Source organism: Brassica napus, chromosome A2 (genome assembly GCF_020379485.1).
Source record: "Brassica napus cultivar Da-Ae chromosome A2, Da-Ae, whole genome shotgun sequence".
Lineage (NCBI taxonomy): Eukaryota > Viridiplantae > Streptophyta > Magnoliopsida > Brassicales > Brassicaceae > Brassica > Brassica napus.
Window position 1 is genome coordinate 26,064,045 of NC_063435.1, and position 24,209 is coordinate 26,088,253.

Sequence of the window (24,209 nt, forward strand, 5' to 3'; positions counted from 1 at the left end):
GGTTTGAGAGGTACAAATACAATTATCAATAAACTTTAATGGGCTTTTTATTCCCTTTGGCTATACGACGGAAGAGCATTAAAATCTTAAACATCTAACTTCTCCTGTATTTGGTAAAATAATAGTCATTAGCATATTCTCCATATATTCTTTATCGAGATGTGTTTGTTTTTCATTTTAAAATTTTGATGATGGTCACATATTGTTATAATATATAGGGAAATACCAAAATATAATAAAAGGAAAGGGTCCAAACAACTTTCATAGGTAGATTTTTAGGCATTCCTTCTCTTTTAATAGTATTGATAAAAAATCACTCTATTTATGGAGTAATCATTTTTTTGTTTCTTCGTTTCTCTATTTTTTACTCCATTTTGCAGTAAATTATGGAGTGGGGATGGAAATGGTCTAAGGTTTGGATTAGTTAACCCTAGGAATATAAGTATATATTTACCTCTTTAATAAAATATTTTGGTCATTTTGATTTTTAGAGTTTATATTTGTGATAGAAACTTTTTTAGTGCTATCCTAGAGTATTTCCCTATATTATATCACGTTTAAAATTAAGAAATTTTATTTGAAGAGAATCTGCAAACATTTGAAGGGTGGGAAATGGATATTATCGCGCTGCCACGAGTGCCAAAAGGTGCATATACTTTGTGTCTAGTTAGGTCTTAATTATAAAATCCGAACAACTTACATATGTTTGAAAATGTGATAAAAGCATCAGGATTCAGAAGTGACTTTTAAGTTTTGATATGTAGATTTAGAAAGGTTGAAGGATCGAATAGAGGGATGAAATGGATGGTTGAAATTAATAATGTATATAGGCAACTGAAACAAATAATTAAATAAGATAGTTATGCATATCGGATATGTTATGATGCGACGGTATCCTCCATAGAGCAAAAGCAGAAACAGTATATGAGCCAATTAATGAAATAACAAAACTTGAAAGGTGTTAATTAAATGACAAAGTCAAAAGTTATTAGAAAATAATAATAATACCGGCGACATTAATGGTCAGACTGGTCATCATTCTTGAAATAAGAAAAACGAATAGAAAAAAAACATAAAGAAATAAAATTATATGAATGAAAAGAAATGGTTGTTACATCTCAAATTTAACAAAAAGTAATTTTATTTTTTATTTTTCTACAAAAATAAATAGTAGCGAATGAGAAGAAAAAACTATTCATTGTGAATGGTTGTTACATTATTCTTCGTGGGTTTTTGGTCACCATTCACACCCTATAATAAAATTTATGTTTTGTTTCAATATAATTTTGTAAAAGTTATTTTTTCGTGAGCATCAATACTATTAAACACAAGTTCACTCCTAATTTATATCATTAATGAGAATTGCAAATTTGCCAAAAATACTTATATTTCAAAGGGATTACAAAAATTTATTATTGGTGTCTTTAGTTTTGGGTTTACAGATACACTGAAATAGATTAATAACTATTGAGCCTACATATATATATAAGATATGATAATCTTACATTTAATATAAATATTCTAAATCTAAATATTGGACCTACAAATATTATGAACCCTATATAAATGAACATACATAATGACATCAAAATATCATTTTCTTAAATCTATGTATCATTATTCAAAATAGATCATCCGAATATTATGCATATTTTCAATACAAACCAAAACCTTTTATCCTACACCATTTATCATATACATATTTGAATATTATTTTTCATGTATAATATTATTTAACGATCGAAAATGAGTATATACACAAAAATTTAAAAAATATTATTTACTATGTCATGTTGTACATAATATTGATATGCAATTGTGAGTATTTAGAAATAATAAAATATTAAAGATATTTTGTGTTTTATCTGATGGTTAATAGCAAGTGTTTCGTTGTTACTGTGTTCTATCGGATTTTTAATTAACAAACTTTTCACTAAATCAGAACCAAATTATATACAAGGTACTGGGTCTACAGGTTCAACAACGAATTTGAGTCGGATATAAAATCACTTCTTAAAATTCAAACATTATTATAAAACAACTTTTAAATTATTTGTTTTCTAATAAAAATTTATAAATTTATGCAAATTTTATCAAAATGGTTCGACAAAAAAATATATGCGCTTTCAAATATAGTCGTAGCCTCTTAATCGAATAGGGATAAAAAAGTATAGACTGATGATGAGAACTATGATATAAATATATGACAAGAAAATTTCATTTTCAGTTTAAAATAGATAATTCATATCATTACTACATTTGGTAATGAGAACACACTATTTTTCAATATAATATATATACTATTAAATCATGTATATCATTTTTTAAATCTATTTCGAATAAATACTATATTTTGAAGAAGAAAATAATAATAATAAAAACGTAAAAACTCAATTGTTTTGATTCAAAAAAATAAAGGTAGTTTTTAAATCAGTTTTGGATAAGAAATGAAAAACAAATCTGTGTTTTCTAATCGCAGATCAAAATCTATTGTGAATGTTTTAAACGCTAAGTAAATTCGGATATTACCAATCTTGGATGTCAAGAAACGTAAAGGAAACGAATTGAAATAAACAAATGGAAGATACTTAGAGCTAAGCAAAAGAATCACACATTGAGACAGGATTGGACGCATTGTTCTTATCTCCATTAACATTTTGAAAATCTTGTCAAATATTATTTTTATAATATATGGTACTATTAAATAAATAATATATATATTTTCATTAATTTACGAAGTATTTATGCTTCTTATTGTCTGATCAAATCGCTACCTTTTATCGAAATCAATGGTTGTCTTTCCTTTTATGCCAAACAAGCCAACTTTAGTAGTCTAAAATGGCCCCCAAAAAGTCCAAACTTTGGACTCCAAAGATATATTTCGCTAAGAAATTATTTTGACTAGAGTCAAAATTTCAACTAATTTTAAAAATAAATTTTGATAGTACTAAAACAATACTATCAACGAATTACTAATATTTATAGTTTTATCATTGTTTCTTACAAATGTGTGCAGATTTAAATGAAATATCTTCAAACCCTTTATCTTAAATATTTTTTTTTACAAATGTGTGCAGAATAATAAAGAGTTTCAATAATAAACTAGTTTTCTTACTATGGTTTTTTTTTGTATTAGTGTTGTCACTATTTTAATTGAATTTTAAGTTCGTATAATGCATATTATTAACAAATATACAATCAGAATAATGGAAAGTAACACAATTATTCAATAAGCCAAACGACATTCCTATATTCCAAACTACGGCATTCAGCTATGGGCTCTACATAAAGCTAAACTAAATTCAATCAAATTAAAACGTGCGTGTTGGTCGCTGGTCGCTGGTCGCTGGTCGCATACTCGCATAGATGCTTTTTAGTGCCTGATTAGATATCTGTTTTCTTTAAGATCATTGTAACAACTATATATTGTTAGGTTTCTTTTATTTTACAAATTCACAATTTCATGTAGTTTTTTAATATTGCTAATGAGTATAAGCATATGTAAACTTTTTTGACAACACATACGTAATATTAAATTAATGGTGCGAGCTTCTGTAATTTAACATTTTGTTTATAAATATATAACTCGTAACTAAAATCATGTTGTTAGTTGTACACAACACAACATATTATCAATAAGAATTGGATACTCTATACGATAGACGGCAAGTTGTTACCTATTAAAAACATTACCAAAATATTTATGTTCATAACCAAGTTGTTTCGATTGAATCATAAGAACCAATATCCAAGAATGTATAACCCAAGCAAATATAAAGTACTCACTTTATTAATAGCTTTCTCAAACTCAAACTCACAAGTTATGCCACACAATTAGCATCTCCTTATATAACACTTATATATTCCTATTCTCAATAGGAAACACATCTTATAGATAACTTTCAATCTATTCTAATCCTAATCTCATTAGGATAGCTTATATTTCAAATTATCTCAAGCTTAGGTCAACATTCTTCCCCTTAAGCTTGAGAACCTCATTTGATACATCTTGAATCCCAACAAGACTTCGCATCTCTTTAAACTTATTTATTCCGAGAGGCTTTGTGAGCATGTCGGCCTTTTGCTTTACTCCTGCTACATGTTCCACAGCTACTAACCCATCTTCAACGCACTCCCTTATAAAATGGAATCTCGAGTGTATATGTTTACTACGGCCATAGAAGACTGGATTTTTAGTCAATGCAATGGCTGATTTGTTGTCAATGCGTATTACTGCCTTTGCTATTGCTCCTTCAGTGATTTTCCTAAGTAGATCTTGTAACCAGATGGCTTGCTTTGCTGTCTCTGTAGCCGCCATAAATTCTGCTTCACAAGAGGACAGAGCGACAATCTCTTGTTTCTGTAAACACCAGGTGATTGGACTTCCATTTAGATAGAATATGTGTCCCGTTGTGCTCTTGCCATCGTCCGGATCAGAGTTGTAACTGCTATCACTGTAGCCCATAAGTTCAACGTCTTTCTTGCCATCGTTTTTGTAGTAGAGACCGAGTGACACTGTCCCTTTCAAGTAACGCATCACTTGTTTCAACGCAGCTCCATGTGAGATCTTTGGATCGTGCATGTAACGACTTAACACTCCAACACAATGCGAGAGATCGGGTCGAGTATGGATCAAGTACCTTAGACAACCGATGCTTCTCCTGAACTCTTTCTCATTGATCGATTCCTCATGTGGTGCTTTCGATAACTTCAAGCCAGCATCCATCGGTATATGCACATTATTGCACTCACTCATTCCTGCTTCCTCTAATATTCTGGTCGCGTATCTTTCTTGTCTCAAGATTATTCCATCCTTTCCTTGAATTACTTCAATTCCAAGGTAGTAATGTAGAGGTCCGAAATCACTCATCTCGAATTTAGTTTCCATCTCCAGCTTGAACGCTTGTATATCCTCAACTCTTGACCCTGTGACAAGTAAGTCATCAACATACACTGCTACCAGCAAGAGAGATCCGTTCGTTATCCTCCTAAACAGTGATGGCTCTTTAGAACATTTAACGAATCCAAGTTCCTTTAAGATAGAGTTAAGCTTGATGCTCCAAGCCCTTGGGGCTTGCTTGAATCCATAGAGAGCTTTGTGTAGTTTATACACCTTATCCTCTTTTCCTTTGACCTTGAATCCTTCTGGTTGTGACACAAAGACTTCTTCTTCTAGCTCGCCGTGAAGGAACGCCGTTTTTACATCGAGGTGATGTATCTTCCAACTATTTGATGCCGCTAATGCAATTATGGCTCTCACAGTTTCTAGCCTTGCAACGGGAGCAAACACTTCCTCAAAATCAATACCTTCTCGCTGCACATAACCTTTTGCTACAAGCCTAGCCTTGTGCTTGTTGATACTTCCATCAGCATTGCGCTTCAACTTGAAGACCCATTTTAAACCAATAGCCTTGCATCCATACGGCAAATCAACTAGGGACCATGTTCTGTTTTTCTTTATAGATGTTATCTCATCTTCGCACGCAAGCCTCCACACTTTCTCTCTTTTTGCCTCATTCCAATCCCATGGTTCTTCGTTGATCATAAGAAGAATTCACTCTGTCTCAAGTTCTTCCATCAGAAGAACGTAATCATCTAAGTACTTTGGTTTTGTACTAACTCTCTCTGATCTTCTCACGATCATCTCCTCTTCCTCATGTTCTTCTTCATCACTCGGAACCTCATCTTCCTCACTTGGCTCCTCATTCCCTTCTTCGTTCTTATGTTCTTCTTCTCCACCATGTTGAACGTCAAACGTGATTGAGCAAGGCTCAGAAGTCTCCTCTCTAATTGTTTTCCACTTCCATCGTTTGTACTCATCAAAGATCACGTCCCGGCTAACGATAATTTGTCGATTTGTGGAATTGTAAAGACGGTAGGCTTTTGATCCCAGCTCAATCCCTAGATGCACCAGTGCTTTTGTTCTATCATCTAGCTTCCTTAGGTGCGGTGTCTCGTTCCTTGCATAGAAGACGCAGCCAAACACGCGAAGATGTTGAACATTCGGTTTCTTGTTTTTAAAACTTTCGTATGGAGTCACTCCTGGCAAGGTTCTAGTTGCGACTCTATTGATCAAATAGGTCGAGTGTCTTACTGCTTCTCCCCACAGGTAGTTAGGTACATCCATGTGCTTCATAATGCTTCTTGTCATCTCCATGAGAGTTCGATTTCTTCTTTCGACGACTCCGTTTTGCTGAGGAGAGTATGGAGCAGTAAGGTGACGCTTTATACCGTGATTGTCGCAGAATACTTGAAACTCGTTTGAGCAAAACTCTCCACCCCTATCTGTACGAAGTGTTTTGATTGTGTTGCCTGTTTCTTGCTCAACACTCTTCTTGAACCTTTTAAAGCTTTCAAGTGCCTCACTCTTTTCTCTTAACAGAATTGTCCACATGTATCACGTGTGATCATCAATCAGTACGAACACATACCTTTTCTTTGCTGCTGTTGGTGGAGATATCAGTCCGCAGAGGTCTCCGTGAATGAGCTCAAGTGCTTGCTTAGCTCGATAGAGTGTTGCCTTTGGAAAAGACTGTCTCGTTTGTTTACCCATCAGGCATGATTCACATGTCTCCCTATCGACGGTTATGTGAGGTATGCCTATGACAATATCTCTGTTGATCATTGTTTTCATCGTTTCTAAGCCAACATGTCCTAGTCTTGCATGCCAAGTAGCAGAGACGCCATCACAGGAGACTTTGAGACATTTTATTTTACACTTATCAACTTCCATGGCTACCTTATATAGTCGGTTCTTCGACCTAACTGCTCTTACTAATAGGTTTCCATCTCGGTCAAGTAAGGTAAGATAGTTTCCTTTCATTCTTACGTCGCATCCGGACTCAGTGGCTTGTCCCAAACTGATGATATTACTTCGTAGCTCTGGTATATAGTAAACACTCGCTAGTACCTTCCTCTTACCCTCTTTATCAATAAAAAGTATTGAACCCTTTCCTCTAATATCAATGCGAGAGTCATCACCAAACCTCACTTTACCTGTGATCCTTTCATCAAGACTTGAGAAGTATTCTCTGTTTCCAGACATGTGGTTACTTGCCCTATTGTCTAGATACCACATGTTGTCTCCATCATCTCTTGTCGTTATGTCTTTTGGTATCACTTTCTCCTCATTGAGATACACAATCTCGTGCATCATCAGCTCCTCTGCTTCACGCGTACTCTCATTCTTGGTCTCATGAACTTCTTGTAGCTTGAGAAGTCTATCAGGACAATTATAAGCATAGTGACCCGTTTTATCACATCGGAAGCACACAACCCTCGTTGTATCTCTTCCTTCCTTCCAGTCCCGTTGGTTGTTCCATCTGCCACGTCCTCTCCCTCTATTAAAACGTCCTCCACGTCCTTTTCCTCTACCAGGACCATCTTGAGCGTCTTGAGAGTCAAGGGTAGCATACATAAGTTTACCTTGATCGTTTTGAGTGTCTTCTTTTTTGACTCGCTCTTCATAAGCCTTTAGACGCCCAACAATGTCCTCATAGCTCGTGGTATTGAGGTTGAGAACCTGTTCAAGAGCCGCTATGACGTGTATGAACTTCCTTCTTGGGAGACTACTCAAGAATTTCTTTACCATCCTTGGTTCTTCGATGATCTCTCCTAAGGATGATGATTTTGCAGATATATCTGAAAGTTTACCAGAGAACTCATCAATGGTATCTGTCTCTTTCATCTTGACCCGGTTGAACTCATCCATCAGTGTCTGTAGTCTAGCCTCTCGGACTCTTTCAACTCTCACGTTCCTTGATTTTATTGCTTCCCATACTTCCTTCGAGGTATCAAGATTACCTATCTGCAAGACCAAGCTTTCTGGTATGGACTGAAATAGTAGAGCTCTGGCTAAATCGTTCTTCTCTTCTTCTTCTGCGCCTGGCTCAATCACTTCCCATACTTTGTGCACTTTGAGAGCCACCTTCATCCTCATGCTCCAAACTGTATAGTTTGTGGTAGTAAGCATTGGGCATTGGATGGTTGAATGGCTACTCTCTCTTGGCTTGCTTGTAGATACGACAATATCTTTATCCCCCATGTTTCTTTCTTCTCACAAACTTTCTCGGATGTTTGACGATTTCAATAGTAGTGCTATGATACCAATTATTGAATCGTAAGAACCAATATCCAAGAATGTATAACACAAGCAAATATAAAGTACTCACTTTATTAATAGCTTTCTCAAACTCAAACTCACAAGTTATGCCACACAATTAACATCTCCTTATATAACACTTATATATTCTTATTCTCAATAGGAAACACATCTTATAGATAACTCTCAATCTATTCTAATCCTAATCTCATTAGGATAGCTTATATCCCAAGTTATCTCAAGTTTAGGTCAACAGTTTCTATATGTATAGTGAATTGGAATATGATGTCACGTTGTGATAATGGAGATTGGAGACTACGAGAGTTTCAATTAATTAATCAACTTTTTCTTCTCCTCTCTCTCTCTTTCCTTCTGGTCATGACTAGTTGAACGTAACAATGACCAAAAAGCCAAGTTCAAAAGCATAATTAGTTAAAGAAAAATGCGATTATTATACGATTCTTAGCATTAAGTCACGATATATAGTCACACCCTCATCAAACTTTTTATTTCATACCAACTTCTGAAAACTACATAAAGACAACTGTCTACATATATCTATATACATACACGCACACATACTGTGATACACATAATTAATTATGGTGAAGTTTGATGCGAAACTATGGAAAGCTGTGTTTATGATGTCGATAATCAACATTGCGCTAAGCGTTGTAAATGTTGTGTTCAAGAAGATGCTTGATCAAGGAATTAACCGTATGGTTGCGACCACTTACCGACTTGCCGCGGGAACTCTGTTCTTGATACCATTTGCAATTTTCTTGGAAAGGTATGTGTTTTTATCTGTAATTATGATATATCTACTTGCATATTTCGATAAATGACCATTTACAGCTTCATGAGTCTAGTCACATGTCTTCTGCGTTTTGAAAATTCAAATAATTCATCCAATCTTTTCTTGGGTTGTTGATTAGCTAGTTCAGATCTTTGAAGTTGTCTTTTTCGTAGTATAAAGTTAACAAGTGTTAATCTGTAATCTTTTTGTAAGAATATATATATATATATGTGTGTTCGTATTCAATTAGAAAGAAAACTGTTATAAAGGATGCAAGAAAATAACACGGAAATAGATGATACCTAGAAGAAAAAAAGTGGTTCGTCAACTGACAACGTCTATAGAAATTTTTTTATCACACCATATTTAAGGCATATCAACAAAAACAAAATTTTGTTTTATTTTTGCAGACATAACAGGCCAAAACTCACGGGTAGGATCTTGTGTTCACTTTTCTTTAGCGCTCTTCTCGGGTAAGATTCTCTTGATATACTTTCAGCAATAACGGCTTATAAAAGATTGTCTAAATTTTTTTATCATTTACAAATTGGCAGGACAAGTTTGGTGCAATACTTCTTTCTTGTTGGACTACATAATACATCTTCTACTTTCGCCTTAGCGTTTAGCAACATGGTTCCTTCAGTCACTTTTGCTTTGGCTCTCGTTTTTAGGTAACGAAAATCGATCAAAACACAGTTCTACACTATTTGGCTTCTTCTATTCTCTAACTATTTATTAATTATTATACAATATAACCAAATGATGAATGATTAGGCAAGAGACGTTGAACATCAAGAGCAACATAGGAAGAGCCAAAGTGTTGGGCACAATGATTTGCGTTTGTGGAGCTTTGGTGCTTACACTGTATAAAGGACCCGCATTAACTCGACAAAACGCTCAAATGCATACACAAACGTCAAATGGTTCAACTACTTCAGTAACTCAAAAGTGGGCAGTGGGCTCGGTCATGCTGATCATATCAATCTTAATATGGTCATTATGGTTCATCGTTCAAGGAAAAATATGCCAAACTTATCCGTGCAAATACACGAGCACCACGATACTCTCTTTTTTTGGTGTGATCCAATCCGCTTTGCTGAGTTTGATCTCGGAGAGAAGCATATCCATGTGGGTCCTTAAAGAGAGGTTCCAAGTTTTGTCTCTACTTTATTCGGTAAGCAAAATCACATTTACTATATACTTTGCCTACCAAATCTATTCTGTCTGATTCATTATGTGCCTTAAGCTTAATGCTTTTACATGTAATCAAGATTACCAGTGACGATTTGGTATATTGGTTAAAACTCATCAAATTCCGTTGTGAATGATCTTTTAATCTACAAAGGAAATGTGCGGACTATATGCACCTAGAAATTCTATCTATTAAAAATATTATACAAGTTGCAAAGGAGGCGAAATCAAAATGAATTTTTGTTTGCATTTGACATTTGGTATCAAATTTTACTTGTAAAAAATTACTAGAAATTGTGATTTTATGAAATCTTTCTAAAGTAAAATATATGCTTATATATTTCCCAACTATGATCGGTACATGTATAGGGTATAGTGGGATCAGGATTGTGCTACGTTGGAGTGTCGTGGTGTCTCCAGCAAAGAGGTCCAGTTTTCACGTCGAGTTTCATCCCTTTGATTCAAGTCTTTGCTGCCTTTTTCAGCTTCTCTTTTCTTCATGAGCAAATTTACTGCGGAAGGTAACCTACGATTTTCTTTCTACTTTATTTATATATATATTTAATGATGTTATTTTATGATTTATGGATTTAATAATTTAATTTCAACGTACGTACAAACAAACGATTTTAAAATTGCATTGGTTCAAACGCATCATATATAAATACAGTGTTGCGTAATACATATTTAAATGGATTCATTGACTTGCATAGAATATGCCTACACTAAAAAGTAAAGAGACCCTTTCATCTGCCTGAAGTATCCTTTGAATGCAGTGTACTGGAGTTAAACTAAATTGATGCATAAATCGTACTGCATAACATAAGTTGAAACATTATTAACTTTGGAGAATATTATTGGAAACTTATCAAGACCTTTAATATGGAGACTGAGAAATGTTTTATATGATTTTCTCTCGCCTAACAGATATTCATGAATCAGTTATTTTATTTTGGTTACAAATTATTTCTGACAAATGAAACGGATATGTGGCATGACAAAAAGTGTGATAGGATCAACGGTCATCATCGTGGGACTTTATATACTTTTATGGGGGAAAAGCAAGGACAAGCCGGCACCAGTAACCCAACAAGAACATTTAAATCTCGATCTTGAAGGTTGCGGGACAGCTCCAAAGGAACTTAATGGTGCTGCCCATCCAGTTTCTGAAAAATAATTGCTTCGAAGTATATATTATTTCTTTTGCTTGTGGTCAAAGAACTCTAAGGCGACTAAGTTAACGTTAGTAGAAAAGTCACATTAACGAAAATGTAACCGTAAAACTGTTACAAAGACATGAAATATGTTCAGATTTCGTTCTTATCTGCCAATGAAAAGTTAAATTAGTTTTTAATATGTTAACATTATATATACTAATTTTGAAATACTATCAAATGCCCGTCTAGCTCAGTTGGTAGAGCGCAAGGCTCTTAACCTTGTGGTCGTGGGTTCGAGCCCCACGGTGGGCGTTTCCTTTTTACTTTTAATTGATATTGTTTATTTAACAGTTTTTACTTTTTGAATTGACTAAATTAAATAATAATCCCAACTATCTTCGTGTGTAAATACTCTCTATGACTCTTATCTTTTTTGAATCATGTACTTTCTCCCTGTAAGAACTTTGATATTAAAAAGCCTAAAGTACACAAATTTATTTCAAAAACAAGAAACAAAAGATAGCGCTCCTCAATCCTAGCTTGCTATATTGTTACTGTATTACATAAGTCCCTATACACAGTTTCCTTTTTACTTTTAATTGATATTGTTTATTTAACAGTTTTTACTTTTTGAATTGACTAAATTATCCCAACTACCTTCGTGTGTAAATACTCTCTATGACTCTTATCTTTTTTGAATCATGTACTTTCTCCCTGTAAGAACTTTGATATTAAAAAGCCTAAAGTACACAAATTTATTTCAAAACAAGAAACAAAAGATAGCGCTCCTCAATCCTAGCTTGCTATATTGTTACTGTATTACATAAGTCCCTATACACAGAAACAAAACTGGGACCAACATAGTTAACTACGTACCTTTCTAACAAAATTGATCATCATACTTCTAATTATAACTCAAATTCTTCTCGACCGATCAACAATCACTTAAATCTTGTCGGGAGCTCGGTTATGGACAGGAGGCTTTCCTCGAGGCTTACTATGGATCGGATAATCACTGCGTAACAGTCGAGCAAGTTTCTTCATATCCTTGGCTGAAGAAAATAGTTCACCTTTTTGTAGGCTATTACCGTTGGTGAGATCATCGACATGCTGCCAATATTTATTATGTACTGAATTATTAATACTGTAGGAATAATGAAGAGACTAAATATCTTAAAGAAGGTTTTACAAGACCAACCTTAGTGGTGCCAAGATCTGCCAATATATTGGTCTTCTTATGTTCTCCTGCAATAAAGCCAAAACATATCTTGAATGAAGACATGCTCAATACCTTTACTAATTATTATAAAGAAACATGAATTTCATTTTTTATAAAGAATAGAAAAAGTGTTATTTGTACAAAACTCAAAACTAATTTTGACCCAAAAATAAGAAACATAAAACTAACTAACGGAAATATACAAATGCTACAAATATTACAAACTATATATTTTCGCTGTTGTGATTATAGGTTATGTCTAGGAGGATGACGTGCTGGTCCACGATAATCATCATAGAAAGCTACAAATCGACCAGAAGGTTTTTTCTTCTTGGGTTTCCATTTAAATGAAGAACTCTTACTTCTCTTATGAAACCCTAATTTTCGCTCCACCTTCAATTGCTTTGATGCACCTGATGAAATCTTTATACTCAAATCATGATTATTCGTCGCCCTTACTTTCTCCTTCTCGGCTATTACCACTGTGGTTCTCATTGTTCTCCCGGGCCTTAGTTTCCTCGGTGCTCCAGTGCTGGTGAAGTCGTGGGAATCCTGTTATGGTGGATAAATTGATATAATGGATTGATTTCATTTTAAATATACAAATTATTTGAGAAATAATTTAATGAAAAAATCCTATACTTTATCTCCACGATAGTCAAGACTTTTATGACCAGCATCTCCGCCTATCAAAACAAATCGAGAGATATAGTGCAAAAAGAAAGTTATTAATGTCCTATTTTAGTAAGCTAATCTTCAGAAAAAAAAATCAATGATTATGCAAGATAAGAGTAAGGTAACGAAAGAAAAGTAAAATTAGGGATCTTTATGTAAAGGCACCTTCATGAGCATAGACTAGGATATGGTCGTCTTTTAGGGCATGAATGATAATAAGGAAAGCTACTGCTATGATTGTGAATCTCATCATGATTATCAAAGATATATGCTTCCAAAATATTTTTCTCTCTCTCTTCTCTCTAGTTGTTGTTAATGAAGAAGAGATACCTACATATGAGGGAAGTGAGCTCAATACGATTAGTTACAGTTCTGATTTTTTTTTTTTATTTGGTCTCACGGGAGTAAAGACCCGAGTCAAAAGGCCAAGGTTTCTGTCGTCTAGTAATAACAAAAAGAATATTAGTACTTCTAGGTGCATCTGTATTATAATATACTATATACATTATGCTAGCCCTTCAAAGATACATATAAAAAGAGAAATCAGTTGATGGTGTCATAGGTTAAAGTTTTTTTTTTGGGGTAAGTAATAGGTAATAGGTTAAAGTTTCGCCAATAAATTTGAAACATAACTCGAACCCTTTCATTCAAGTTTCAGTAATGATCGGTTGGCCAAAAGTAGGCCTCGGCATTCAGGATCTCAACCGGGTTTCGGTTTTGTCAAATCGGGTCTCAGTTTTCGGGTTTATCAAAATCAGCCCTATTCGGATTACATAAAAATTCGGTTCGGGACCGGTTCGGGTTTTATCGGGTTCGGATCGAAGTTAGTAAATATTCAAAGAACCGGTACAACCCGGTATACTTTCGGGTTTTGGGTTCCAACCGGTTCTTCGGTTTTAAAGTACTTGATTTATACATATTTTGTAACAAGTAAAATCGGTTCTTCGGATTTAAAGTACTTGATTTGTACCTATTTTGTAACCAAAACATACGTAAAATCGATTCAGAAATAAGAAAAAAACATCAAACATGATCATTCAAAGTCAACGAAAGGTATACGTTGTTATTGATAGAAAGAAAACCAATAAATGAAATCATAAAACGAAAAATTAAGTTCTCATAAAATAAAATAAAATTATTCAATAAAAATAAAACCAAAATCTAAACATTTCAAGCCTCAACCGCCACTTTCAACCATCAACCTTCATGTAGTAGATAGTTATTGTAGATGTTTAATAATATCTTAGTGTATTTTAGCTACATATCAGAAATTGAGATCATGTTTGGTACAAGTTCTTTTTTTGCATTTTGAATGTTTCGGATTCTATCGGATATCCATTTAATTTCGGGTTCGGTTCGGATAATACCCATAACCAGAAATACCATAAAACAAGACCCATTCGGTATTTATGTCGGGTTCGAATCGGTTCGGATTCATTTTTATCGGATCGAGTTCGGTCAGATTTTCGGGTTCGGTTTATTTGCCCAGCCCTAGCCAAAAGAAATCCGTCTGTTTTTTTTTTCCATTAACAATCCGTCAAAAGAAACTAACCTCAAACTTATATCTAACCTTTTTGACATCGATTTCCACTTATTTTGTATATATTGTAAATGTTTCTTACACATATTTAAAGAACTTATGACGTTCGATTTAGAGCTCCCTTGTTAAAATATATGATACAGACAAAAGATGGATCATTGAGAATCTTCAGTATCCAGAGTCCAGAGTTCAGACTTCAGACACAACAACGTAATTATTATATATATAGATGTTGTACCTCGGAGCTAATAATCCGGCACACGGATTTTTTCCTTTGTGTGCTATACAAAACCAAAGGGCAAGATAAATATCAAACACTGGCTTATGGCTTGTATCTTTTTTCTTTTCTTCTGCATTTTTAATTTGAAAGCTAAGTTAGAAAAAAAGATAAATATCAACCCTCATATTTTATAGGGTTAGAGAGATAAGAGATAAGATTGAAGTATATTTCAAGGAACATATATTCTCTATTAAAAGAGAAGTACCATTTTTATATACCATAAAAAGTCATACTAGCCTTATTAGGTCTATTTTATTAATTACATTTATTTAATTATTTATATTAATTTATTAAATATATAAAGATACTAATAATAAATCAATTTTAACTGTAAATTTGAATTTTATTTTTAGTTATAACCAAATATTGAGAAAAAATCTAGCAAAATCTTTCTAAAAATTAAAATATTTTATTTAAATCAATACTATTGATTAATTTCGTAATTAATAATATATACTATTATACATTAATTTAAATAATATTTCATTATAAAACAAAATAAAATAAAATTGTATGCTATTTTCAAATTTTATAATTGTATTATATATCTTCTTTATTAAAAGAAATATCATAAAAAAATTCATACGAGGTCTATTTCATCAATAACCTCTATTTGATTATTTAAGTTAATCTATTTAATATATAACATTTTGAAAAAATATTATAAATTACATAGATATTAATAAATTTAAATTTAACTGTAAATTTAAATTTTATTTTTACTTATAACAAAATATGTTGGAAACAATCTAACAAAATCTTGATAAAATTTTAATTTTTTTTTTAATTAATGCAGTGATTAATTTCATAATTAATAATATAGTATTATTATAATGTATTTATTTATAAAATCCCACAATATACTAAAATAAATAACATAGAAATATAAATTATGCTAAGAAAATATCAGTTCTATAGTATAACTAAATAAAATTTTAAAATATATTGTATTCAGTCTGTAAAAATTATAAAAAAATGAAGGAGATTCTCAATTTGTTTATTTCATACTGTGAATTACCAAACTCGAAAATATATTAATATAAAATAACAACTAATAGTAAAGTAAAATACATAAAACAAATCATTATACATTAATAATATCGAATAAGAAACATAATCAATAACATTATAGATTTACACAATATATAACACTAACATGTAAATTATATCTTTGAAAGTTTTGCGATGGTATATGTTATATATTTATAAAATGAAAATCTACCCGTACGGATGTGCGGGTGAAAAATTTAGTGTAAGAATATGTTAAGAGTCTTAGCACAAAAAAAATACGTTGAGAGTCCCATATCAAAAAAAATTAAAGGATCAAGAGTTGAAGGAACATATGTAAAAGTATGTTTTTTTTTTTTTTTTTTTTTTTTTGATAATCCAGGGGTTCCCCACTTACGTGGGTCATTCCCCTGGGCCCGGTTAAGCAGCGGTCCACTTCACCCGGGAGAGCTTTACCTGGGCTGGGAACAAGGCCCAACACCCAGTACCGCATTTGGTGACAGAATGGGCAGTTCGCCTCCGCCTGGCGTCGAACCCGTGAGCATGACAATTGGCCCACAAGATCCTTACCAAGTGAGCTACCTCATCCTGTCAACATATGTAAAAGTATGTTAAGAGTCTCATATCAAAAAATTGAAAGAACTAAAGGAACATGAGTAATACGCTATAGCTAATAAATATACATGAACACTCCATTTATTCTCAGTATATTTTCCTTTGTGGCTTTGTGTGCTATACAAAACCAAAGGGCAAGATAAATATCAAACACTGGCTTATGGCTTGTATATTTTTTCTTTTCTTCTGCATTTTTAATTTGAAAGCTAAGTTAAAAAAAAAAGATAAATATCAACCCTCATATTTTATAGGGTTAGAGAGATAAGAGATAAGATTTGAAGTATAGTTCAAGGAGCATATGTAAGAATATGTTAAGAGTCTTAGCACAAAAAATACGTTGAGAGTCCCATATCAAAAAAAATTAAAGGATTAAGAGTTGAAGGAACATATGTAAAAGTATGTTAAGAGTTTCATATCAAAAAATTGAAAGAACGAGTAATACGCTATAGCTAATAAATATACATGAACACTCCATTTATTCTCAGTATATTTTGAATTAGGAGCTCATAATTTCATAAAAATAAAACGCGTAGGCAAGTTATATATAAGATGTAAGAAATAAAGATTAAGTGAGAAATGGCAAATTGTTTGTAATATAGAACAAATAATATAAGTTAAGTAACATGTTGTCAGAATAGGTTAATGTGAATTAATGACACAACATGTGTAAGACGTAACTATTTAAATAAAATAACAAGATGCAAACGAAGAAGGCACGAGGAAGTGCATCAAATGAAGTGCAGGGGTTGGGCGAATTGCAGGGGTTGGGAACATGTAAATGTGTCTTTACATAGATTTACTAAAAAGTATTACAGAGACTCTACCCATATATTGCTAAACAAATCAATGGTTAATTAATTAACTAAAAAGAGCTTAAGTTCTTAGTATTTGTTTTCTAAAACTATAAGTCTATAACTAATGCCGTGTTGCCCGGGATGGTCTCTTCTTACGTGTTGGTTTCCCTGTGAAAGCCTCGTTTTAATTACTAGAGATACTTTTTCTTAATTAACCGACTTATGAACAGAACAGTCCCTGAAAACTTTGATGACACAATCGATTAGTGACAACTTTGTGAACTTTGAGGATTAGTTGGTCGTCTGTTTTGCCAAAAACCGTGCAAGTACTAGTTTCATTACAAATTTCATTTTAGAGTTTTCCACATTAACTACGAAAAAGGTAACTAGTAATTATCTTAACTACTCGCATGCATCGACCAAAACGAATTGAGCTACAGCTGATATTGATATTTGGATTGGATGTTAATTATTTATCCAGGATGATTCTTGGTTCTGCCAAATATATTTCCATGACAGAGAAAACTTCATGCGTTAAGAAGCCCGTATTAGTTAAGGCCTTAGGTTTAGGCCTCATCTGAGCCCACTATGCTCATTGCTCACGAGCACATCATCACTTATGTTTTACATATTGATTGATGTCCAAACCTTCTCGTACATTGATACAAGAGAACTCTTGATACAACCAAAACTACAATGCAAAACGCATGAAATGTTGTGGAATCAGTACATTTTATTATCTAATGAAAATAAAATGTTGCCATTTGTATAAACCAGAAAATACTGCCATTTGTATAAACCGGAAAATATTTTTCTGCGATCTTCGGAGATATGATAATTTTTCATTCATATATACTTTACAGCACGGTTTGACTCGAATTCAATCATCCTCTGGCGGAAAGTTATTCCCCCACATCTCTCCCGTGCGTGCCACTAATCAAAACATTAGACAATAATAACGTTACAAACAATAATATTAAATTCGAAACCAACTACTCTAAAGTTAGCATTTATAATTTGTATCATGATCATTGATTTTCTTTATCGTCCTTTAATCATTCTTGCATCATTATTGGATTTTAATTTTTCTCGACACAAACAAAAAAAGACATTTGTTAATTAAAAATATCAGTTATCTAAACCAATCAAAATCTAAACCAAAGACCAAAGATGAGTCAAATCATTTCTGTTAGATCAACAAAAACAAAAAAGGACAAAAACAAAATAATTTATCATTCCTCTTCATGCAAAGATCTAAAAACTAGCACATCTCCTAGAGTGACACGTAGTGTAATTTCACTTCTGTCATTTATTATCTAATCTAAGCTTACCGACACATCACCTTCACTCAGTCACATCCCAAATAGCCAAACCTATTATGAATATTATTTCATTTAATATGATTGGTTAGTAATATCTATTTTAATTGTTCAAACAAAGAGAGAATTAAAATAACTAAAAAAATCACGTGCTGGTGCTTCACCTCCTCCTCCTCCGCCGCTTCTCCTCCGTGAAAATTGCATTAATTCAAAATCTTCTGATTACAAACCCTAAATCCTCTCTCTCTCTCTCTCTCTCTCTCTCTCTCTCTCTCTCCTAAAATGTTCTTGTCGTCTTCTCATTCTCAAATCCACTTTAAAAAAAAAACACAATCATCCATCCAGTCAACCAAATCTAGATCAAAGTTTGAAACTTTTTTTAAAATTTCAATTAATTAGTTTCTTAAAAAAAAAAAAACTTATTTGTTATTTTTTCATCTCCTTCCTGTTGCATCTGTAATAGCAAATCTTCAGTTTCTCCTCCAAAGAAACACCCTTTTACTCTGTTTCTTCCAAACAGAGTAAATTTCAAAACAAAACAGAGTAAATTTCAAAACTTTCTTGGAAAGTTCGTTTCTTTTTCTTCCAACTTGTGTTTCTAGCGAAGGGTATTCAAAGATGGGCGGTGTGACGTCATCTATGGCGGCGAAGTTTGCGTTTTTCCCACCGAATCCGCCGTCTTACGGTGTCGAGGTGGCGTCAGAGACAGGGAAGCTGAGGCTAACGGGTGTGGAGAACGTGAAGGAGAACGTTGAAGTGTTGAAGCTGAAGACTAAGAGAGGGAATCAGGTGGTTGCGGCGTATATTAAGAACCCTACAGCCTCACTCACGCTTCTTTATTCTCACGGCAACGCTGCTGATCTAGGCCAGATGTTCGAGCTCTTCTCCGAGCTCAGCCTCCATCTTCGCGTCAACTTAATTGGGTAAAATTATTCACTCTTTCTTTGCATGAGTTGGCGGATACAGTTTGAATTAGGACAAGCTTTTGTTTAGGACAAGTAGTGTCTGCTGCACATCTTGAGGCTGTAAGATAAGTCTAAAGAATATGAGTAATTGAGGTTGAGTTTGTTAATGGATCTGAGTTCTTACACCATACATAACTGAGATCCATTGTTTGAAATCTTGTTATGTTCATGTTTTGGTTGTGTTTTTATGTCTAAACCAAATCTAAATAAAACTTTTTTTCAATCTGATTTTTTTTTTTTTTTAAATCGGTCTATGCGTTCAAAAAATCAGTGTAGGCCTCTGCTTAAACAATAGTTTTCTATAAAACGCCTAACCACCGCATAGCGATTTCTTGAACATTTAATTTTATAAATCTTGATTTTCTTGTTCCTCGGCCTAAACAATAGTTTTCTATAAGGCAGTCTAACCACCGCATAGCAATTTCTTGAATATTGGTTTTTGTAAATCTTGATTTTCTTGTTTTTTTTATGCAGGTATGATTATTCAGGTTATGGGAGGTCTTCAGGGAAGGTAAGATCCACTGTGTGTTTATATGTGCAACTTGTGTGTATGAATTTGATATTACACTTTGGTTTCTCTCCAACAGCCTAGTGAGCAGAACACGTACTACGATATAGAAGCAGTGTACAGATGCTTGGAGGAGCAATATAATGTTAAGGAACAAGATGTTATCTTATATGGACAATCCGTAGGAAGCGGACCGACTCTAGAGTTAGCTTCTCGGTTACCAAACCTCAGAGCCGTTGTTCTTCACAGTGCAATTGCTTCTGGTCTTAGAGTCATGTACCCTGTTAAGCGAACTTACTGGTTTGACATTTACAAGGTTTCCTCCTTAACCTTACATTACATTCTCGTTCTTCAGGACATCACTTATGTTCTAATTTGTTTTTGCGTTTGCAGAATGTTGATAAGATATCTTCTGTCAAATGTCCAGTGCTGGTGATTCACGTGCGTATCATCTCGTGTTTCTGTGTTCTCATACAAAGTCATTTCTTGATCAAGGCTTACGGTTGGTGTGCAGGGAACATCAGATGATGTTGTGAAGTGGTCTCACGGGAAGCAACTATTCGATCTTTGCAAAGAAAAGTATGAACCGCTTTGGATCAAAGGAGGGAACCACTGCGATTTAGAGCTATACCCTCAGTACATAAAGCATCTCAAGAAGTTTGTGTCAGCGGTTGAGAAGTCACCTCATCAAGGCCAAGCATGTGTGCCACCACAAACAGAGAAAGCTAGGAGCAGTACTGATGTTAGAGAGCCTGCAAGGCCAAGCACAGACCAAAGAGAGAAGTCAAGAACAAGTATGGATCAAAGAGAGATGCCGAAGTTGAGTGTAGAGAGTAAAGATAAAGCGAGAGCCAGCGTTGATAAGAGAGAAAGAACGAGGAAAAGTGTTGATGGTAATGCCACAGAACAGCAAATACAAACAGAGAAAGCGAGGAATAGCATTGACAGGTAAACAAAATCCTCAAATTTGTTTAAGTAGATGATGATGATGATGATAATGATGATGTATGATGACAGGTTTGGTGGGTTGATAAGATCAGTAAGTCTGTGCAACATAGATTGTTTCAAACCTACAGCAACAGCTAAGTGAATGAATTGGTAGAAGAAACATGAACATGAACTCACAGACACACACATGTATCCAAAACATTGTTTGGTTTTGGTTTGTTCTCTTCTCTCTTTGGAATGTAACAAGTCACACGTCAATGTTTGATCACTGTAACTCTTCCCATCTACTGGATTCAAACAGCTTCTTGATTTGGTTGTTGATATAACCAAATAGGTATCTGTATTACATTTGTTTTTTTATACACAGTTTCTACATATACACTCAACGACAAATGGTACAAACCACAAAGAGAAGAGAAGTCTCGTCTTCTTTAATTATTTGATTTTTTACATGAAGAGAATGAATAAAAAAACGATGTTGCTTCCTTCATCCACGATGCGTGTGCTTTTTGAATAACGCATAAGCATCGCTGTAAATGGCGACTGCATTGGACATCACCGCAAGAACAATCATGAAAACGGCTAAGGTCGTGTCCCTGCCTGTTGCTCTGCTATGACGATCCCTGCAAAAGAACACAACAGAAGTCCAAATAAACTACCAAATCTGATTTAGCTAGGAGCAAGGCTTTAAAAGTTGGTAGGCAAATCGGTCTTAACAGAAACAATTATTTTAAAATTTGATTTATGCGATTTAAATCGTTTTAAATCAATTATATAGATTTAAATTAATCTAAATCTGTTAAATCAAACAATATTATCAGTGCAAATTCACTAATTCGTCTAATTTTTATAATTCATCAAAGGAAATTATAATTAAAACAAAAAACAAAAACATCTAATATAAATGTAAAATATATAAAAGTTAAATCAGCAATTCGTTTAGACCCCGCCAAAACTCCCGAATAATCTCAACTAGTCGATAGTTTTCTATAAAACACCTAGTTACCGCCTAGCTATTTTTTGAATATTGAAAAGAGAGGTATTATAAGTAACAATATGTGTGCAGATTTATAGAAACAATAAACTTACTTTAGTATAACGGAAGCTGGGAATATGAATCCGAGACAAACAGCAGCAGTAGCTCCAGTGAATTGGAAAGCATCCCAAATACTAGGGATGAAGTTTGCACCCAAGAAGATCACAGTGATGAGACTTGCAGAGAGACAACCGAACCTCACATTTGAGGAAGTTAACGATGGAGAGGAAGGGAAAAAGAGGCCGTCAATGTTGATCCTCAAAGGGTAGAAAACAATGGGGAACACGAGCATAAGATGAAGCGCGTAGCTGACTCGAACCGCGTCGTTAAGGACAGAACCAAAAGGGATTCCAAGGTCGGTGTCGAAGTTTGCAAGGACATCATCAAGAGTATCGTCACCAAACAAGAGGAACCCGAAAATGCTCGTCATTATGTAAACAGATGAGCATAGCATGAGAGCTGATCTGACTACAGGTCTTATCTGAGACGGGTCGTCTAGCTCGTTCTGTATGCTGTGAACTGAAGGCAAAACAAAGAACATGAGTTTTTGTTGATTATTCTAATAAAGAACAGAGTGTACATACCATTGTAATGGCAAATGAATGCGGTGACAAGAACAGGTACAACTGTGAAGAGATTCCAGAAGGATGTTAAGTCACTAACATCTGGTAGCAATCTTGGCATCGCCACGCCGCCACTGATCAGTTTCATGATGGAAATCCCCGCTGTGATGACGAGAAACACGACGGCTAGAGCCACTGATAATGCAGATGTAAATCTCAAAGAATCTGCAAAGAACACATACATCATGTCAGAAGAAAACTTAGAGATGCTTTACAACTGAAAATACTAACCAATTCTCTTGAAGCAAGCCAACGGAGCAAACACACCAAGAGTTGTAATGAGAAGAACAAAAGCTCTTCCGTTCCACCAATGGTGACCAAACCATCCTTCAAGAACACCATGATGATGAGTCCCATCTTCTGTCTTCCCAGCCAACACATCACCTTCAACAACAACAAAACAACCAAAGAAGAGTGTAAGACACCATCAGTGTTCTAAAAAATCAATTTAGGCAACATCTAGAAGTCCGCCTAATCGGCAAATCAGATTTAAACGAAACGAATCAGTCTAAAAAACTGTCTAGGCGCCTGTCTAATCAATAATTCTTAAACACTAGAAACAACAAAACATATTAGACTCTCAAAAAAGACAATGAGACAACCAATGCATACCAATGATGATCATGTAAACAATCAAAACACCAATGTTGTTCACCAAAACAGCGACCTGAAGCAAAACCTTCCCAGGTTTCCCAAAAGAATCACCCATCAAGCCACCATAAGACCTACTCCTCTTAATCTTACTAAACCTAAGCAAGAACTCAATAGACGCATCAGTCAAGAAAGCCATGACAACAATCATCGCAATCCCGAGCACAAGCCCCAGGATCTTCATCGTGGCGGGCAAGGCCATGATGCCAGCGCCGATTATGGTCGTGGAGAGATTGAAAACCGCTCCACTAAACGAAGCTCCGTTGAATTCGTCGTAAGCTGCAACTTCTTCTCCCTGAGATTTGGGGAGTAACGGAGCAGCAACATCGTTAGAGGACGAGCCACTGGTTCTCCTTTGACTCGGAGAAGCATCATCCATCGTCATTTGAGGATACTGATTATATAAAAATGAATCCTTTTAGCAATAATTATAAAAGTCAATGTCTTTGGAGGCACCTTAAAGGAGAGAACTTTGACCTTAGAACAGAGCAGAGACGAGGTTTGATTAGACGAGTAGGGATCAAGAACCCTAAAATTGACGCAAACCCAGTTGAATTTGATCGAAATTGGTGTAACCCAGATGAAAAAGTATACAACTTTTGGAGAATTAACGAAATTGTATAAAGGTGGAGACTTTAGTTTTTCTCCTGATTGATTTGAGATATGACAATGAGATTATAGCCTCACGAGTTTTCTCCTAATGATTGATTTGATTATACGAAACTCATTTGTAAAAGATATTTTAAAACAAGTTTTTGTTTGGTATTTGGATAGTGGGTAACG

General features: G+C 34.2%; 4 protein-coding genes and 1 non-coding gene across 6 annotated transcripts; 3 read left to right on the forward strand and 2 right to left on the reverse strand.

Annotated features, from left to right (window-relative positions):
• The first annotated feature begins 8,661 nt into the window (after nt 1–8,661).
• On the forward strand, nt 8,662–11,433 carry LOC106400419 (WAT1-related protein At3g30340-like). Its single transcript, XM_013840782.3, has 6 exons — nt 8,662–8,891; nt 9,308–9,370; nt 9,452–9,568; nt 9,672–10,071; nt 10,458–10,609; nt 11,094–11,433. The coding sequence occupies exons 1-6, from the start codon at nt 8,704–8,706 to the stop codon at nt 11,263–11,265; spliced, it is 1,092 nt and encodes a 363-aa protein (XP_013696236.2). The 5' UTR covers nt 8,662–8,703; the 3' UTR covers nt 11,266–11,433.
• Nucleotides 11,434–11,484: 51 nt separating this feature from the next.
• TRNAK-CUU lies at nt 11,485–11,557 on the forward strand. Its single transcript has one exon. It is a non-coding gene; the product is annotated as a tRNA-Lys (tRNA).
• A 383-nt stretch (nt 11,558–11,940) lies between these two features.
• LOC106400452 (protein GOLVEN 3) lies at nt 11,941–14,499 on the reverse strand. Of its 2 annotated transcripts, none has more exons than XM_048745254.1 (5): nt 13,305–14,499; nt 13,107–13,150; nt 12,827–13,016; nt 12,411–12,490; nt 11,941–12,355 (listed from the first exon to the last, which is right to left on the reverse strand). In XM_048745254.1, exons 1-5 carry the CDS (start codon nt 13,390–13,392, stop codon nt 12,191–12,193), a joined length of 567 nt encoding a protein of 188 aa, XP_048601211.1. In that variant the 5' UTR covers nt 13,393–14,499; the 3' UTR covers nt 11,941–12,190. The 2 variants fall into 2 exon arrangements, with proteins under 2 accessions (XP_048601211.1, XP_013696265.1); XM_013840811.3 differs by having other exon boundaries at nt 11,950–12,355; nt 12,444–12,490.
• A 4,402-nt stretch (nt 14,500–18,901) lies between these two features.
• LOC106401649 (alpha/beta hydrolase domain-containing protein 17B) lies at nt 18,902–21,502 on the forward strand. The gene is made up of 6 exons (XM_013842195.3): nt 18,902–19,618; nt 20,135–20,171; nt 20,248–20,484; nt 20,562–20,609; nt 20,683–21,116; nt 21,186–21,502. The coding sequence occupies exons 1-6, from the start codon at nt 19,314–19,316 to the stop codon at nt 21,256–21,258; spliced, it is 1,134 nt and encodes a 377-aa protein (XP_013697649.1). The 5' UTR covers nt 18,902–19,313; the 3' UTR covers nt 21,259–21,502.
• LOC106401648 (amino acid transporter AVT6A-like) lies at nt 21,440–24,209 on the reverse strand. The gene is made up of 6 exons (XM_013842193.3): nt 23,904–24,209; nt 23,388–23,820; nt 23,007–23,159; nt 22,737–22,940; nt 22,206–22,671; nt 21,440–21,739 (listed from the first exon to the last, which is right to left on the reverse strand). Exons 2-6 carry the CDS (start codon nt 23,809–23,811, stop codon nt 21,604–21,606), a joined length of 1,383 nt encoding a protein of 460 aa, XP_013697647.2. The 5' UTR covers nt 23,812–23,820; nt 23,904–24,209; the 3' UTR covers nt 21,440–21,603.

Coding starts and splice junctions, on each gene's coding strand:
- LOC106400419 (XM_013840782.3), top strand. CDS start 8,704: ATGGTGAAGTTTGATGCGAAACTATGGAAAGCTGTGTTTATGATGTCG. Junction 8,892..9,307: donor TTTGCAATTTTCTTGGAAAG/GTATGTGTTTTT, acceptor TTATTTTTGCAG/ACATAACAGGCCAAAACTCA. Junction 9,371..9,451: donor TTCTTTAGCGCTCTTCTCGG/GTAAGATTCTCT, acceptor ACAAATTGGCAG/GACAAGTTTGGTGCAATACT.
- LOC106400452 (XM_048745254.1), bottom strand. CDS start 13,392: ATGATGAGATTCACAATCATAGCAGTAGCTTTCCTTATTATCATTCAT. Junction 13,017..13,106: donor TTGACTATCGTGGAGATAAA/GTATAGGATTTT, acceptor CCACCATAACAG/GATTCCCACGACTTCACCAG. Junction 12,491..12,826: donor ATTAGGGTTTCATAAGAGAA/GTAAGAGTTCTT, acceptor GCTTTATTGCAG/GAGAACATAAGAAGACCAAT.
- LOC106401649 (XM_013842195.3), top strand. CDS start 19,314: ATGGGCGGTGTGACGTCATCTATGGCGGCGAAGTTTGCGTTTTTCCCA. Junction 19,619..20,134: donor CTTCGCGTCAACTTAATTGG/GTAAAATTATTC, acceptor TTTTTTATGCAG/GTATGATTATTCAGGTTATG. Junction 21,117..21,185: donor GCGAGGAATAGCATTGACAG/GTAAACAAAATC, acceptor GTATGATGACAG/GTTTGGTGGGTTGATAAGAT.
- LOC106401648 (XM_013842193.3), bottom strand. CDS start 23,811: ATGACGATGGATGATGCTTCTCCGAGTCAAAGGAGAACCAGTGGCTCG. Junction 22,941..23,006: donor GGCTTGCTTCAAGAGAATTG/GTTAGTATTTTC, acceptor TGTTCTTTGCAG/ATTCTTTGAGATTTACATCT. Junction 22,672..22,736: donor ATTCATTTGCCATTACAATG/GTATGTACACTC, acceptor TTTTGCCTTCAG/TTCACAGCATACAGAACGAG.